The 13,680-nt window shown below is 39.6% G+C and overlaps 1 protein-coding gene across 1 annotated transcript; it reads right to left on the bottom strand.

Moving 5' to 3' along the window:
- Positions 1-1,732: 1,732 nt before the first annotated feature.
- On the bottom strand, positions 1,733-10,637 carry LOC140159442 (complement factor B-like). Its single transcript, XM_072182919.1, has 14 exons — positions 10,481-10,637; positions 10,074-10,253; positions 9,451-9,615; positions 8,573-8,755; positions 8,212-8,394; positions 7,365-7,541; positions 6,533-6,840; positions 6,063-6,219; positions 5,482-5,610; positions 5,066-5,278; positions 4,605-4,723; positions 4,257-4,386; positions 3,197-3,397; positions 1,733-2,993 (listed from the first exon to the last, which is right to left on the bottom strand). The coding sequence occupies exons 1-14, from the start codon at positions 10,635-10,637 to the stop codon at positions 2,581-2,583; spliced, it is 2,715 nt and encodes a 904-aa protein (XP_072039020.1). The 3' UTR covers positions 1,733-2,580.
- Between the last annotated feature and the right edge of the window lie 3,043 nt (positions 10,638-13,680).

The following is a 13,680-nucleotide window of genomic DNA, read 5'->3' on the forward strand; positions in this document are numbered from 1 at the left end:
CATACGACAGTTTTTACTAATTTGACCACAAACGACCCCTGGTGACCCCGAAATGACCTTAAAATTTGGCTCTAAATGTTGACTGCACCCACCAAGTTTCATGCCCATACGAAAGTTTTTACTAATTTGACCTCAAATGACCCCGAAATGACCTTCCCAAAATTTGGCTCTTAAATGTTGATTGCACCCACCAAGTTTCATGCCCATACGACAGTTTTTACTAATTTGACCTCAAATGACCCCTGGTGACCCCGAAATGACCTTCCCAAAATATGGCTCTAAATGTTGACTGCGCCCACCAAGTTTCATGCCCATACGACAGTTTTGACTAATTTGACCACAAATGACCCCTGGTGACCCCGAAATGACCTTCCCAAAATTTGGCTCTAAATGTTGACTACACCCACCAAGTTTCATGCCCATACGACAGTTTTTTACCAATTTGACCTCAGATGACGACCCCTGGTGACCCTGAAATAACCTTCCAAAAATTTGACTCCAAATGTTGACTGTAAATACCAAGTTTCATGCCCATCCGACAGTTTTTATTAATTTGACCTCAGATGACCCCTGGTGACCCCGAAATGACCTTCCAAATATTTGACTCCAAATGTTGACTGTATCCACCAAATTTCATGTCCATCCGGCAGTTTTTACTAATTTGACCTCAGATGACCTCTGGTGACCCCGAAATGACCTTTACAAAAATTGGTTATAAATGTTGATTGTACCCACCAAGTTTCATACCCATACGATAGTTTTTACTAATTTGACCTCAGATGACCCCTGGTGACCCTGAATTGACCTTCCAAAAATTTGACTCCAAATGTTGACTGTACCCACCCCAGTTCCATGCCCTTACGACAGTTGTTACTAATTTCCGAAAGCAATCGGGTCAAATTTTTTTTTTTTGGTAACTTTTTCTGATATTGGGGAATTTTTTGTGATTTCCCTTCACCAATAACATCCAAGAACGCATTACGTTTTCTCCATAATAATAATAATAGCCACAAAGCACATATCCACTCAATGAAGAGCGCTCAAGGCACTAAAACAAAAACAAGAACTAACAATAGACAAAGAATACTGTTTAAGATTGAATAATCGGATGGAATGGTTTATGTTTGGCAGTTCAACACGACCTTTTACATTCATTTTCAGTGTTACTTAGGCCTGTCTCTCTTCAGGTTAAAACAACTCTTGACTCGCATAACCAAATCTATGGACACCAAAACAAGCTTCTGTGGCAAAATTGCGTTTGGCAGCCGGACTAAAACGAATAAATCGACAACTTAACGAATCAATATTAATAATAATAGTGTTATAATTGTAACATAAGGTCCCCGTGCAACATGTAACAAATAATATTGAGGTCATCCGAGGTCAATTTTAAACTTCTCTTGATTGGGCTTAAACTTGGTGAACAAAATCAAACCAAGGTATAAATCCAAGGTCAAAAGTCATAGGTGGAATCTTTTGATATAAGGGGATAAGTACAAAATAAAATCGAAGTCAAAGGTCATCTAAGGCTAACCTTATTCATATTTTGTACTTTGTTCTCAAAATTACAAAAAAATGACTTAGACAATTAACGCAGTAGGCTGACGATATGAGGGGAGCATCCCGGGGGAGCATGAAAAAAATAAAATCGAGGTCATCTGAGGTCCAAGGTCATTTAGACAACAACAAAAAGACAATAAATGTGCCAGCCAGTTGTCATTTTTATCACAGATTTAAATTTTGTTCAAATTTTGTTTTATTAAATGTCACCCAAAACTACCACTACAAGATTTCTATTGGGGTCGCCTGCACAGGAACACAATCGCCAAGGTTGGTTGGTACCAGTGTAGTACCACTGCTGGTTCTGTGCAGTAGCAGCATTGGTACTGTGAAGGTACTCTGTGTGTTTCAGTCAGGTGTATCCGTGCAGGTAGCCTCAATAGGATTCTTGTAGATTACAAATTAATACAAAATATTCTATAAATCTTTAATTTTTACAGCTGATTTATCATTTTGGAGGCATACCTCTATACAGGCTATATCAAAATGATTGGTACCCATCGGTTTCCAGTGATTATGGACAAGGCTATCAATCAACAAGCAATATAGGAGCTACCTTATTTATAGATGAATGTTATAAAAGACCATTAAACTATCAATCCTGGGCACTTCAAGAGGATCCAATGTTGCATGTTGAAGAAGCGGGCTTGTCAATAAACACCAAAAACTGATGGGTACCAATCATTTTGATACAGACTGTACATTGGTTTATATGTTTGTATAAGATACAACTTGGTAATTGGACTTGGAATCAGAATAAGGGTTAGTCTAGGGTTATAAGTATTAGGATTAAGAGGTTGATATTAAAGGCTTAGGTTTATTATTGAGTGTTTTTAGACCACTACGGTCCATTTCTCCAAAAGTGACATCTTGGTGAGATAAATTTGATGTCAGTTTCTTGCTTATAATTATATATAAAATTAGACAATATAGCAAGGTTATAAGGCTGTTTATTGTTGCAAATGTCAGAAATTCTATCAATTAAGAACAATTGAAGTTGAAGCCTACAGTGGAGTGGGTTTAGCCTATAATGTCATTCACCCATTCAACCAGAAGCGGCAGATGAGTATAGTAGCCATAGTGTTTCTTTTTAGCACAGTTTTCACCCCAGCTAATAATTCCAATCTGATACCACGACTCTCTCCAATGTGTAGACATGTCTTCTCCAGATGGCCTCAGCCATCGCCGCATCAGAGGGCCACCAGAGTCGCCATCACAGGTGTCTGCAGTGCCATCGGAATAACCAGCACACAGCATTCGTTCCGTTAGATTTCCATGCCTTTCCGATTCTGTTACGCGACAGAACTTATCGTCCCTTATCGGCAGTGCTATTTGTTTCAAATGATCGCTAAGATGTCTGTCCTGGAAGTCAACTTTGCCCCAACCTGTTGCAAAAGGTTTGTTCTGCTCACCGGGTGTCATCAGTGATTGCCCTATAGCAAAAAAAAGTCAGTTATACATCAGTTATAGTACTGATAATCAGAAAAATACAGAGCTGGGTTTTTTTTTTTCTTTTTTCTTGTTTTTTGTTTTTTTGTTTTTGTTTGTTTGTTTTGTTTTGTTGGTGTTTTTCAAATAAAAAATAGCTCAAACGTTTAATTTATTAGTTTCATGTAACTGGGAATAATAGACTTACAGTTAGTACTAGGAGGTAAACAGATAGTTCTAACGAAAGGCCCCAATTCAAATGGTTCTTGTAACTCTAGGAGAGCCATGTCGTAGTCATATGTAGGTTTGATTGACGAGTCATAAGAGCTGTGATTCACGATTCGTTTCACCTCCCTCTTCTGTGCTCTTCCAGGCACACGAAACCCTTCTTTTATCCTATCGTTCATTCCTGCAAAAGTGCGATAAAATGTAGATAAAATATAACAATGTAAAGCCAATGATGAAGCCTAGAAGTTTCTAGATTGACGATATTACTATTACCAATTACTGATTTCCAGGATATAATTGCTACTATAGGCAACCTGCTCATCGACATCAAACGCTTTGTTTTTTTTCGTGTATAGCTGATGACCATAAGATGATGATAAGAGGAGACTAGATAAATTACTGAAGTTAGCAATACAAACAAAGTCAGATCTTTTCTGGGTTGCTTTGTCAAGTCCTGTTGTTGCACAGCGTTTATGTCAAAGTCAAGCTTTTTCACAGCACTTGTGTTACAGTATTGCTCTATGGCTGCGAGTCCTGAGTGATATCTACTGACATGGAAAATAAGATCAACGCTTTTGGTACATCATGTTACAGGATAATGCTGAACATCAAGCACACTGACCATATTAGTAATGAAAGGGATATGCACTCTACACGTACCCCATTACATGGTAAAAGAAGGCAAAGAACATTCTACTGTCTTATGTGCAAAAACTGTTGGGGGATTTCGACAACTTTTTATTGCCAGATGCCATTACCACTTTGGCTTCAAATCGTAGTACATGGAGAAACTTTGAAATCGCCTGCTTCGCAGCCGAATGAAATGAATGAATGAATATATGTCACAGATCTATACTCTTCCCTTCTCATGTTACGCGTACATCGGCCGGCGTAGCCGGGAGGAGGGTGTGGCAAATGCAATTCCCCGGGACTGCATCATCCACACATATACCCTGAACTTATAGCAACTAATACATTTCCCAGCATCAGACTAATAACTTTCTCATTCTTGATAAATTACAAAATATTATTTTTCTTACCCATATACACAACCAAATTGTCTGGTACATCTCTCCCTGGTAAACTGTGTGCTTCTTGTGGATCGAAACAATGTGCTGCTGTTAGAATCCAATTCGGTGCAATCAGTGTACCGCCACAGAAAAATGTGGGCTAAAACAAAATGATCGGGAAAATGTTGAAAAAGATCAAATTATTAGACTGCCTGTCTGGAAGTATAAGCTACTGCCAGTGGCAGGGAAGTGGAAGGAGGGGCCTAAAAACAGCGTTAAGTTTGGGGTTTGGTCAAAATCAGTTTATAGCAGAACATAAACAGTAAAACACTGATTTACATGAACCTGTATATTTACTATATAATACTGTCAACTTACCGTTCCTTTACGTTCAATGTGCGTATAAAGTGCAGCTTGCCATGGCCAAACATCATCAGCCTCCCCTACACCTTCATCCGTGTTTTCTGGACCAGCAGACACTCCACATATGCTATAATCTATTCAAAATAGATGTAAGGCGTTAACAAGTTCTTTATCATTTATACAACTATGTGGCTCTGAAACGAGCCCCGCAGCCCACAGAGTTAAGAATGAGATACAAAATGTATTGTTTAAACTGTCGTATCATTGCATAACAATCAGGCCAGCCTTTGGTGTACTACTCGGGGATTTCGTTGATAGCTCGTTTGTCATTATGTGGAAAACGTTATCAAATTGAATTATAGCGTTGTTATTTATGAATAAAATCACTTATTAATGTCGTAGAGTGTCTCTTTTTAAGAGAAAAAAATAACTTGCAGACAACATTTATATTTGATAGTATTGATCAAACACGGTACCTGTGGGAGTGACTGTTATTGTACTTGTGAGTTCATCAAGTGTCTTGAAATCTTCCAAGGTAAACACATGTTCACTTTCAGGTTGAGAAGCGATTACTTTCAATTCTTGCCTATTTACGTCGTTACCAATGCCAATACAATGGATAGCCACGTCGAATTCAGTCTTCAATTTAGATGCCTCCTCGTCTGGTGACCCATTCATGTTAGACTGACCTATTACAACGAACATTATGTCAAGCAAATGTTATGCTACAGTAAAGAAATAGATTTTAGATTTCAAAGTGGTTCAAAGTCTGTTTGCTGACAATTAGTGAAAGGTGTGCTTTTACCATTGTTTACCAATCGATATTATGTACGTTGAATTTGATGATTTTTATATCGTACGAATGTTAATTTCCTATCAGAAAATATCTTACCATCCGTTAACAAAAACAGGACCTTGTCTGTGTCAACACGTTTACCTCGCAATTGAGGGGAGTTACTCGTATGTTTCATGATATTTGAATGCACTAAGTTTAAAGCACTCGATGTAGCAGTTCCTTGACCTGTAAATGAAGGGAATAAAATATTGATATCAATATTGTGAGAGATCAGCAAGTCTATACAAACACACCAACTTTACTTTATTATACATTCACTTCCTTTCACAGCATTTTGTAAATTATTGTATTCCGACATTTTATACTCGGTACTTTGAAGCAGACAGCAAGTTCCCCAAGCAAGTTCCCCAGCAAAGTACTCTGGGAGTGACCAGGAACACCGCATGGCGTATACAAGTTTGTTTGTTTAACACGGTTGGTCCCTAAGGATAAACGCTAACAACTTTTAATCTCGTCTGCTGGTAAAGCTAAACATTGAGATACAAGGTAACCATCCTAAGGGACTGAGGTCCCCTTAGCCATCCTGAAGTCAGGCCAAACTGAGACTTGGGGTTGATTTTGTAAATAATAATGGTAAGGCGTGTCAGGTAACATACAAACCTTAATACTGAACCTACCAAGATGCTGATGCGTCACCAGGTCTTCTATGCTATCTAGGCCTTGCAGGACTCTTTCTGTACTGTTATCTGTCATCTGAAAGACAACAATGGGTTTGCTGGCATAGGCGATGGCACCATAGCGAGTTCCTCCTACACCAGTTCCGGATACGCCAACCTAAAACCAAGAACATCCAAGAACGCATTACGTTTTCCCCAAATATTGTACAAGAGTGAATAAAACAGTCACAAATGGATGGACTGGTTTATGTTTGGCAGATCAAGACGACTTTTGAACACTCATTTTCAGTATTCACTTCTAGGCCTATGCATGTCTCTTACTTGAACTTCCCGCCGGTTAAAACACCATAACCATGAAGTAAGGCTACGCTGAAACAATTTCTCCGACCTTGATTCTGCTGATTATACTTCAAACGAGGATGAAGCTATATGTCTTGATCGACATGCATGGCCAAGATGAACAGACCTACCTTCTCAACAAAAGCTTTGGCAAATCGTATTGCCTCAATGTGTGTCTTCCCAAGCTGGACACTTTTCGAAACGTCAAACACGAAGTACACATCGAGCCCACGGCTCTGCCCATCTACAGAGGATTCGAGAGGAATGGTTGCTAAACGTCCAGGTTTGGCTGGTCCGTTGATGAGTGGTTGCTGATCGCTGCTGTTATTTACGCTCTCTCCTTTAAAGGTTCTTTGGATGGTAAAGCCGTCTCTAAAGTTGGAAGTGGCTTCAACAAGATGTCTGCCTACCGCCTCTAAATCGTCAAATTCTCCGATACCTGGAAGATGGGGATATAGGTTAATTTTTAGAATACAGCTGCATCCGGTAATAATAACAGACGATTTTTTTAAAACTTGGTGTGGATTTGTAGACGTGCTATATGTCGGGTGTTTTTTTTTATCAAATGTCCTGTCAAAATAGATAGGAAGTGACTCTTTTATATTATAGCGAAGGAACTTTTATGAAGAGAGGAAATCAGTTATAGTCGCGTCACCAGATTTATCAGATTTGGACTATTCGTCAAAATACAATTTATTAAAAAAAGAGAACGACTTCCTCTTACAACCTTTTAACTCTTTATTAGCACTTAAAAGTGCTAATAAAGAGTTAACTAAGTATCTAATAACATTAAGCATGCGTTGACAGGAATCCTGTACTGTGAGAAAACATAGTTTTTAACTTATCTTAAAAGCTTATGAATAAAGCCCAGGGTATGCAATTGTGTGAGCTCTTACTAAATGTCTTTGCAACAAAATATATTTCGTGCACATTGGAAACTATCATGTGGTTCGCAAATCTTACCACGGCACTCTGGTTGCTCGCCACTCCATTGGCCAGTTGTAGTACACCGACGTTGACTAGAACCAATCAGATCAAAGCCATAATTGCATTCAAATGTAATGACGTCATCATGGTTGTAAGATGTGGATCCACTTACTCTGCCGTTGAAAGGTACGGCTGGTGTAGGACAATATGTCTCTAGAAAATATAGGGGTACATGTATAGAGAAAGATACTTCAAAACTCTTGTTGACGCAAAATATAGTGACTGAGGACATGGTCTCCTTGTGCATATGCCTATTATATTACATTTCCATGATTATAGTTTAAAGCAGTCAAGTTAGCTCAATCGATAAGGCGTTCGACTGTGGTGCGAGAGGTTGCGGGTTCGAACCCTGGCGGTGGTACGCTCACGTGGAAAAATTGAGTTAGCTTGAAATTCCCTGGACAAGGAACTCACTGCTAATTTGTCTCGTTGTAACCCGTACGAAACTCGGGGAGCTGATCCTGGTTGCGATAGATATTTGTGGAATGTATAGGGTGTGCGCTCTTGAAGCAGCAAAGTCCCTGATTTGTTGTTTAATGGTTTGTGGAATGATGTGGGGCCGTAGTGGTCAGCGTCAACCTGTAAAGTGTGCTGAGGCTTGTGGATCAACGTCTAGGCGTTGTGCCTGTGCGTAGCGCACTATAAATCACTGCGCTTTTTTTTTTTTTTTTTTTTTTTTTTTAAAACCATTGCACTCACAGACAGCTAAAATTGTATAATCTATTTTCATTTGGTGCATAGAGCTTTGTATACCGCACACTCCAAAAATTCGGTTTATATAATACGAGTATTATACATGCATCTTTAACAACAATTCTTTTACCCGGATTGTTGCAGGTTGTTATGGTGCCATCCCATCTCCCATTCGCCTGACAACGTCGTACAGGAGAACCACGTAGCTGGAAATTTCCCGAATTACAACGAAAATGAACTTCTCCACCAATGTTTCTTGAGTACAGCAATGTGAGTCCGTTTATTATCTGTCCTGGATCGGGACATTGGATCGCTGGAAATATCAAACAATCGGAAATCATTGCTATTGTTTGTAATTAATTGTCAATCTTCAAAATAACAGAATATTTGTCTACTTTTTAAAAATCAAGAAGTCTTTAGTGGGTATCTCTTATATATTACACTTTACCATTAAAATATGTGTATTTAAGGACAGTCTTTATCAGTCCTACCTCGACAACTAGGCGTTCGGCTTGTCCACTGTGTGTTGGCACAAATACTCCAGCTATTCCCATCAACAAGTTTGAAGCCTTCGTCACAGCCATAATGAATCTCTTCTCCATGAGTATATGTGCGATTTTCTACGTCAGACCATCCGTTAGCAATATTGGCGGCAGGTAGTGGGCATGTTGTGACTGTGAGTGCAAGCAAATGATACTTGTCAGGTAACCAGCTTACAAACCAATTACACACATCATGTGCGTGAACATTTAATGGGTTTACCAGCAGACAAGGATCCGACCAGTATTAGCACAACTCAGGAGCGTAGCAAGTGGGTGGACAGGGTGGACGAAGGAAATGGTTAGGGATATGGCTGCTGGGCTGATAAAGGAGATGTTAGAAAGGCCCGCACTATCCTTGTCCATGGGCCCCCGATGTTCATGCTACGCCCCTGGCACCACTTCTGATGGATTAGTCAAGTGAAGCTTTATAATTGGCCATTAGCCGACACACTGTCCATGAAGGCAGAGCAGTAGCTCAGAAAAGAGCTGCGTTATAATACAACATTATAGAGATTGCGATTTCCAAACTAGGTGGAATCTATTCAAATCCACTCTCCTGTGACGGGATTTTGAATAGTTTCCACGTACGTTCGATGCTATGTTTGGAAATCACAATCTCTCTACTCTGTTGGACAGCACTTCTCCATCTACTATTTACGCACAAATAAAATATTTATAGACGCTTCTTACCTACAAAACAAAAGAGTATTACACGTACAATCAGTGGGAATTCCAAATTCATAATTGGTAGTAAACTCATTAATGTTGTTAAGCATATGTTAATGATCGGAGGAATTGCACATGGGTCCATTTCCGCAAGGACTTACCTTGGCATATCGGTTGGACTCCACTCCATCTACCATTCACACATTTACGTATCTCGCTACCTTCGAGACGGTACCCATCATTACAAGTATACGCTGTATGTATCTGAGACTGCTCTATGATTGTTCCAAATTCAGGAGGTTGTAGATCATCACACGAAATGAATCCTATCCATCACGAAATTATCAAACAAAAAGAAATGGTCATGAGATTGTTGCACAATCTGTTTCCAAACGAACCCATGATTGCGTCATTTCTGAGAGTTTGAACGCATATATATAGAAAATGAAGTGATTCTGTTTCTGTTTTCTAACCCTAAGAAAGGCCGATATCAAATATTGTTTATTGGAAAGTCTTTCCAAATGGCAACCCCATCCCTACGGGATGGCTCCTTCCATTTTTCATTTTTTTAGATTCACATTGATGACCAAATGGGTCTCAGAACAATTTCGAAACAAAATCCCATGAAGACTAAAAAAGGCAATGTCTTTATAAACATATTTAAAAACGAAGGCAATAAAGGGGATATTTGACATTGTACGCATGTTTAAAGACAATCCATATCGTAAACCAATAGGGTTACCTCATTGTGATTTGTTGTTTCCATCCATGCACAAAAACTTACCATCACACGCTGTAACTGGTTTTAGCCTACATTTGCAAGCAAACGACCCTTCTGTGTTAACGCATGTTGCTGGTTCTTCACAGGGATAGTAATTCACTGAAGGCAATATCTGCTCGTCGTAGCTTACAAGACTATAATCAGTATCCTCGTCTTCATCGAAGAAGTTGCACTCATCAATATCTTTAAAAAATAAAAACGGACTGATCTTTTAAAACAGTTCCCGGAAGAACCTCAAATTATTTATGAATTCTGACAGTGAATGTGATCCAGACTCCAGCGACGAGCTATGTTACAAGGTATTAAGGCCGGCGTAACGATTATTGAAAAATGGAAAGTGTACGCATAACTTAAGCAGGACAGTAATACTACAACCATTTCTTCTCAATGGTAACAGAATGTAGATTTACCTTCACAGGTACTTTGTTGATGCAATCTTCCATCAGAGGTACACTCAACTCTTCCATCCCAACTAAACGAAACCCTGGGTTGCATTTCACGTATATTTACCTTCACAGGTACTTTGTTGATGCAATCTTCCATCAGAGGTACACTCAACTCTTCCATCCCCAAACTAAACGGAACCCTGGGTTACATTTCACGTATATTTACCTTCACATGTAGTTTGTTGATGCAATTTTCCATCAGAGGTACACTCAACTCTTCCATCCCCAACTAAAGGAAACCCTGGGTTGCATTTCACGTATATTTACCTTCACAGGTAGTTTGTTGATGCAATCTTCCATCAGAGGTACACTCAACTCTTCCATCCCCAACTAAACGAAACCCTGGGTTGCATTTCACGTATATTTACCTTCACAGATAGTTTGTTGATGCAATCTTCCATCAGAGGTACACTCAATTCTTCCATCCCCAACTAAACGGAACCCTGGGTTACATTTCACGTATATTTACCTTCACAGGTAGTTTGTTGATGCAATCTTCCATCAGAGGTACACTCAACTCTTCCATCCCCCAACTAAACGAAACCCTGGGTTGCATTTCACGTATATTTACCTTCACAGATAGTTTGTTGATGCAATCTTCCATCAGAGGTACACTCAACTCTTCCATCCCCAACTAAACGAAACCCTGGGATGCATTTCACGTATATTTACCTTCACAGATAGTTTGTTGATGCAATCTTCCATCAGAGGTACACTCAACTCTTCCATCCCCAACTAAACGAAACACTGGGTTGCATTTCACGTATATTTACCTTCACAGATAGTTTGTTGATGCAATCTTCCATCAGAGGTACACTCAATTCTTCCATCCCCAACTAAACGGAACCCTGGGTTACATTTCACGTATATTTACCTTCACAGATAGTTTGTTGATGCAATCTTCCATCATCCACTCAACTCTTCCATCCCCCAACTAAACGAAACCCTGGGTTGCATTTCACGTATATTTACCTTCACAGGTAGTTTGTTGATGCAATCTTCCATCAGAGGTACACTCAACTCTTCCATCCCAATTAAACGAAACCCTGGGTTACATTTCACGTATATTTACCTTCACAGGTAGTTTGTTGATGCAATCTTACATCAGAGGTGCACTCAACTCTTCCATCCCCCAACTAAACGAAACCCTGGGTTGCATTTCACGTATATTTACCTTCACAGATAGTTTGTTGATGCAATCTTCCATCAGAGGTACACTCAACTCTTCCATCCCCCAACTAAACGGAACCCTGGGTTACATTTCACGTATATTTACCTTCACAGGTAGTTTGTTGATGCAATCTTCCATCAGAGGTGCACTCAACTCTTCCATCCCCCAACTAAACGAAATCCTGGGTTGCATTTCACGTATATTTACCTTCACAGGTAGTTTGTTGATGCAATCTTCCATCAGAGGTACACTCAACTCTTCCATCCCAACTAAACGAAACCCTGGGTTACATTTCACGTATATTTACCTTCACAGGTAGTTTGTTGATGCAATCTTACATCAGAGGTGCACTCAACTCTTCCATCCCCAACTAAACGAAACCCTGGGTTGCATTTCACGTATATTTACCTTCACAGATAGTTTGTTGATGCAATCTTCCATCAGAGGTACACTCAATTCTTCCATCCCCAACTAAACGGAACCCTGGGTTACATTTCACGTATATTTACCTTCACAGATAGTTTGTTGATGCAATCTTCCATCATCCACTCAACTCTTCCATCCCCCAACTAAACGAAACCCTGGGTTGCATTTCACGTATATTTACCTTCACAGGTAGTTTGTTGATGCAATCTTCCATCAGAGGTACACTCAACTCTTCCATCCCAATTAAACGAAACCCTGGGTTACATTTCACGTATATTTACCTTCACAGGTAGTTTGTTGATGCAATCTTACATCAGAGGTGCACTCAACTCTTCCATCCCCAACTAAACGAAACCCTGGGTTGCATTTCACGTATATTTACCTTCACAGATAGTTTGTTGATGCAATCTTCCATCAGAGGTACACTCAACTCTTCCATCCCCCAACTAAACGGAACCCTGGGTTACATTTCACGTATATTTACCTTCACAGGTAGTTTGTTGATGCAATCTTCCATCAGAGGTGCACTCAACTTTTCCATCCCCCAACTAAACGAAATCCTGGGTTGCATTTCACGTATATTTACCTTCACAGGTAGTGTGTTGATGCAATCTTCCATCAGAGGTACACTCAACTCTTCCATCCCAACTAAACGAAACCCTGGGTTACATTTCACGTATATTTACCTTCACAGATAGTTTGTTGATGCAATCTTCCATCAGAGGTACACTCAACTCTTCCATCCCCCAACTAAACGGAACCCTGGGTTACATTTAACGTATATTTACCTTCACAGATAGTTTGTTGATGCAATCTTACATCAGAGGTGCACTCAACTCTTCCATCCCCCAACTAAACGAAACCCTGGGTTGCATTTCACGTATATTTACCTTCACAGATAGTTTGTTGATGCAATCTTCCATCAGAGGTACACTCAACTCTTCCATCCCCAACTAAACGAAACCCTGGGTTGCATTTCACGTATATTTACCTTCACAGATAGTTTGTTGATGCAATCTTCCATCAGAGGTACACTCAACTCTTCCATCCCCCAACTAAACGGAACCCTGGGTTACATTTAACGTATATTTACCTTCACAGGTAGTTTGTTGATACAATCTTCCATCAGAGGTACACTCAACTCTTCCATCCCCAACTAAACGAAACCCTTGGTTGCATTTCACGGTAGCAAATCTGCCAATAGGTAGCGTTGCGTTTCTTGACATATAATGCTCGTAATACCCATTTGAAAACGGGTCCAGTCTACAATCTGGAAAAGTATAAAAAAAATTAATGATCGGAGTAATTTAAAGACAGAAAGTCCTATTTCCAGGCACGTCTCGCACTTTAATAAATTCATGAAAGTTAATCCAATATTCTTCATTAACCGTGTAAAATCTTGATATCCGTATGGCATACAGCAACATTCTGACTAGAATGTGGTTATTAGCATTTTTCCAATATAATGTGGGCCACACGGTTTCGATTAAATTCGAACTAAAAACAAAGATCCGCTTGAAACTTCAGATGTGCAGTTTCAAGGTCATTCGAGTAAAAAAATGCTGAG

This window comes from Amphiura filiformis, chromosome 8 (genome assembly GCF_039555335.1).
Source record: "Amphiura filiformis chromosome 8, Afil_fr2py, whole genome shotgun sequence".
Taxonomy (NCBI): domain Eukaryota; kingdom Metazoa; phylum Echinodermata; class Ophiuroidea; order Amphilepidida; family Amphiuridae; genus Amphiura; species Amphiura filiformis.

Bases quoted from the DNA above. Each gene is read 5' to 3' on its own strand.
- LOC140159442 (XM_072182919.1), bottom strand. From the start codon at position 10,637: ATGGAAGAGTTGAGTGTACCTCTGATGGAAGATTGCATCAACAAAGTA. The intron at 6,220-6,532 runs GTAGGTCTGTTC...TCTTGGTTTTAG, and splicing joins CCAAAGCTTTTGTTGAGAAG to GTTGGCGTATCCGGAACTGG. The intron at 4,387-4,604 runs GTAAGTTGACAG...ATTTTGTTTTAG, and splicing joins ACATTGAACGTAAAGGAACG to CCCACATTTTTCTGTGGCGG.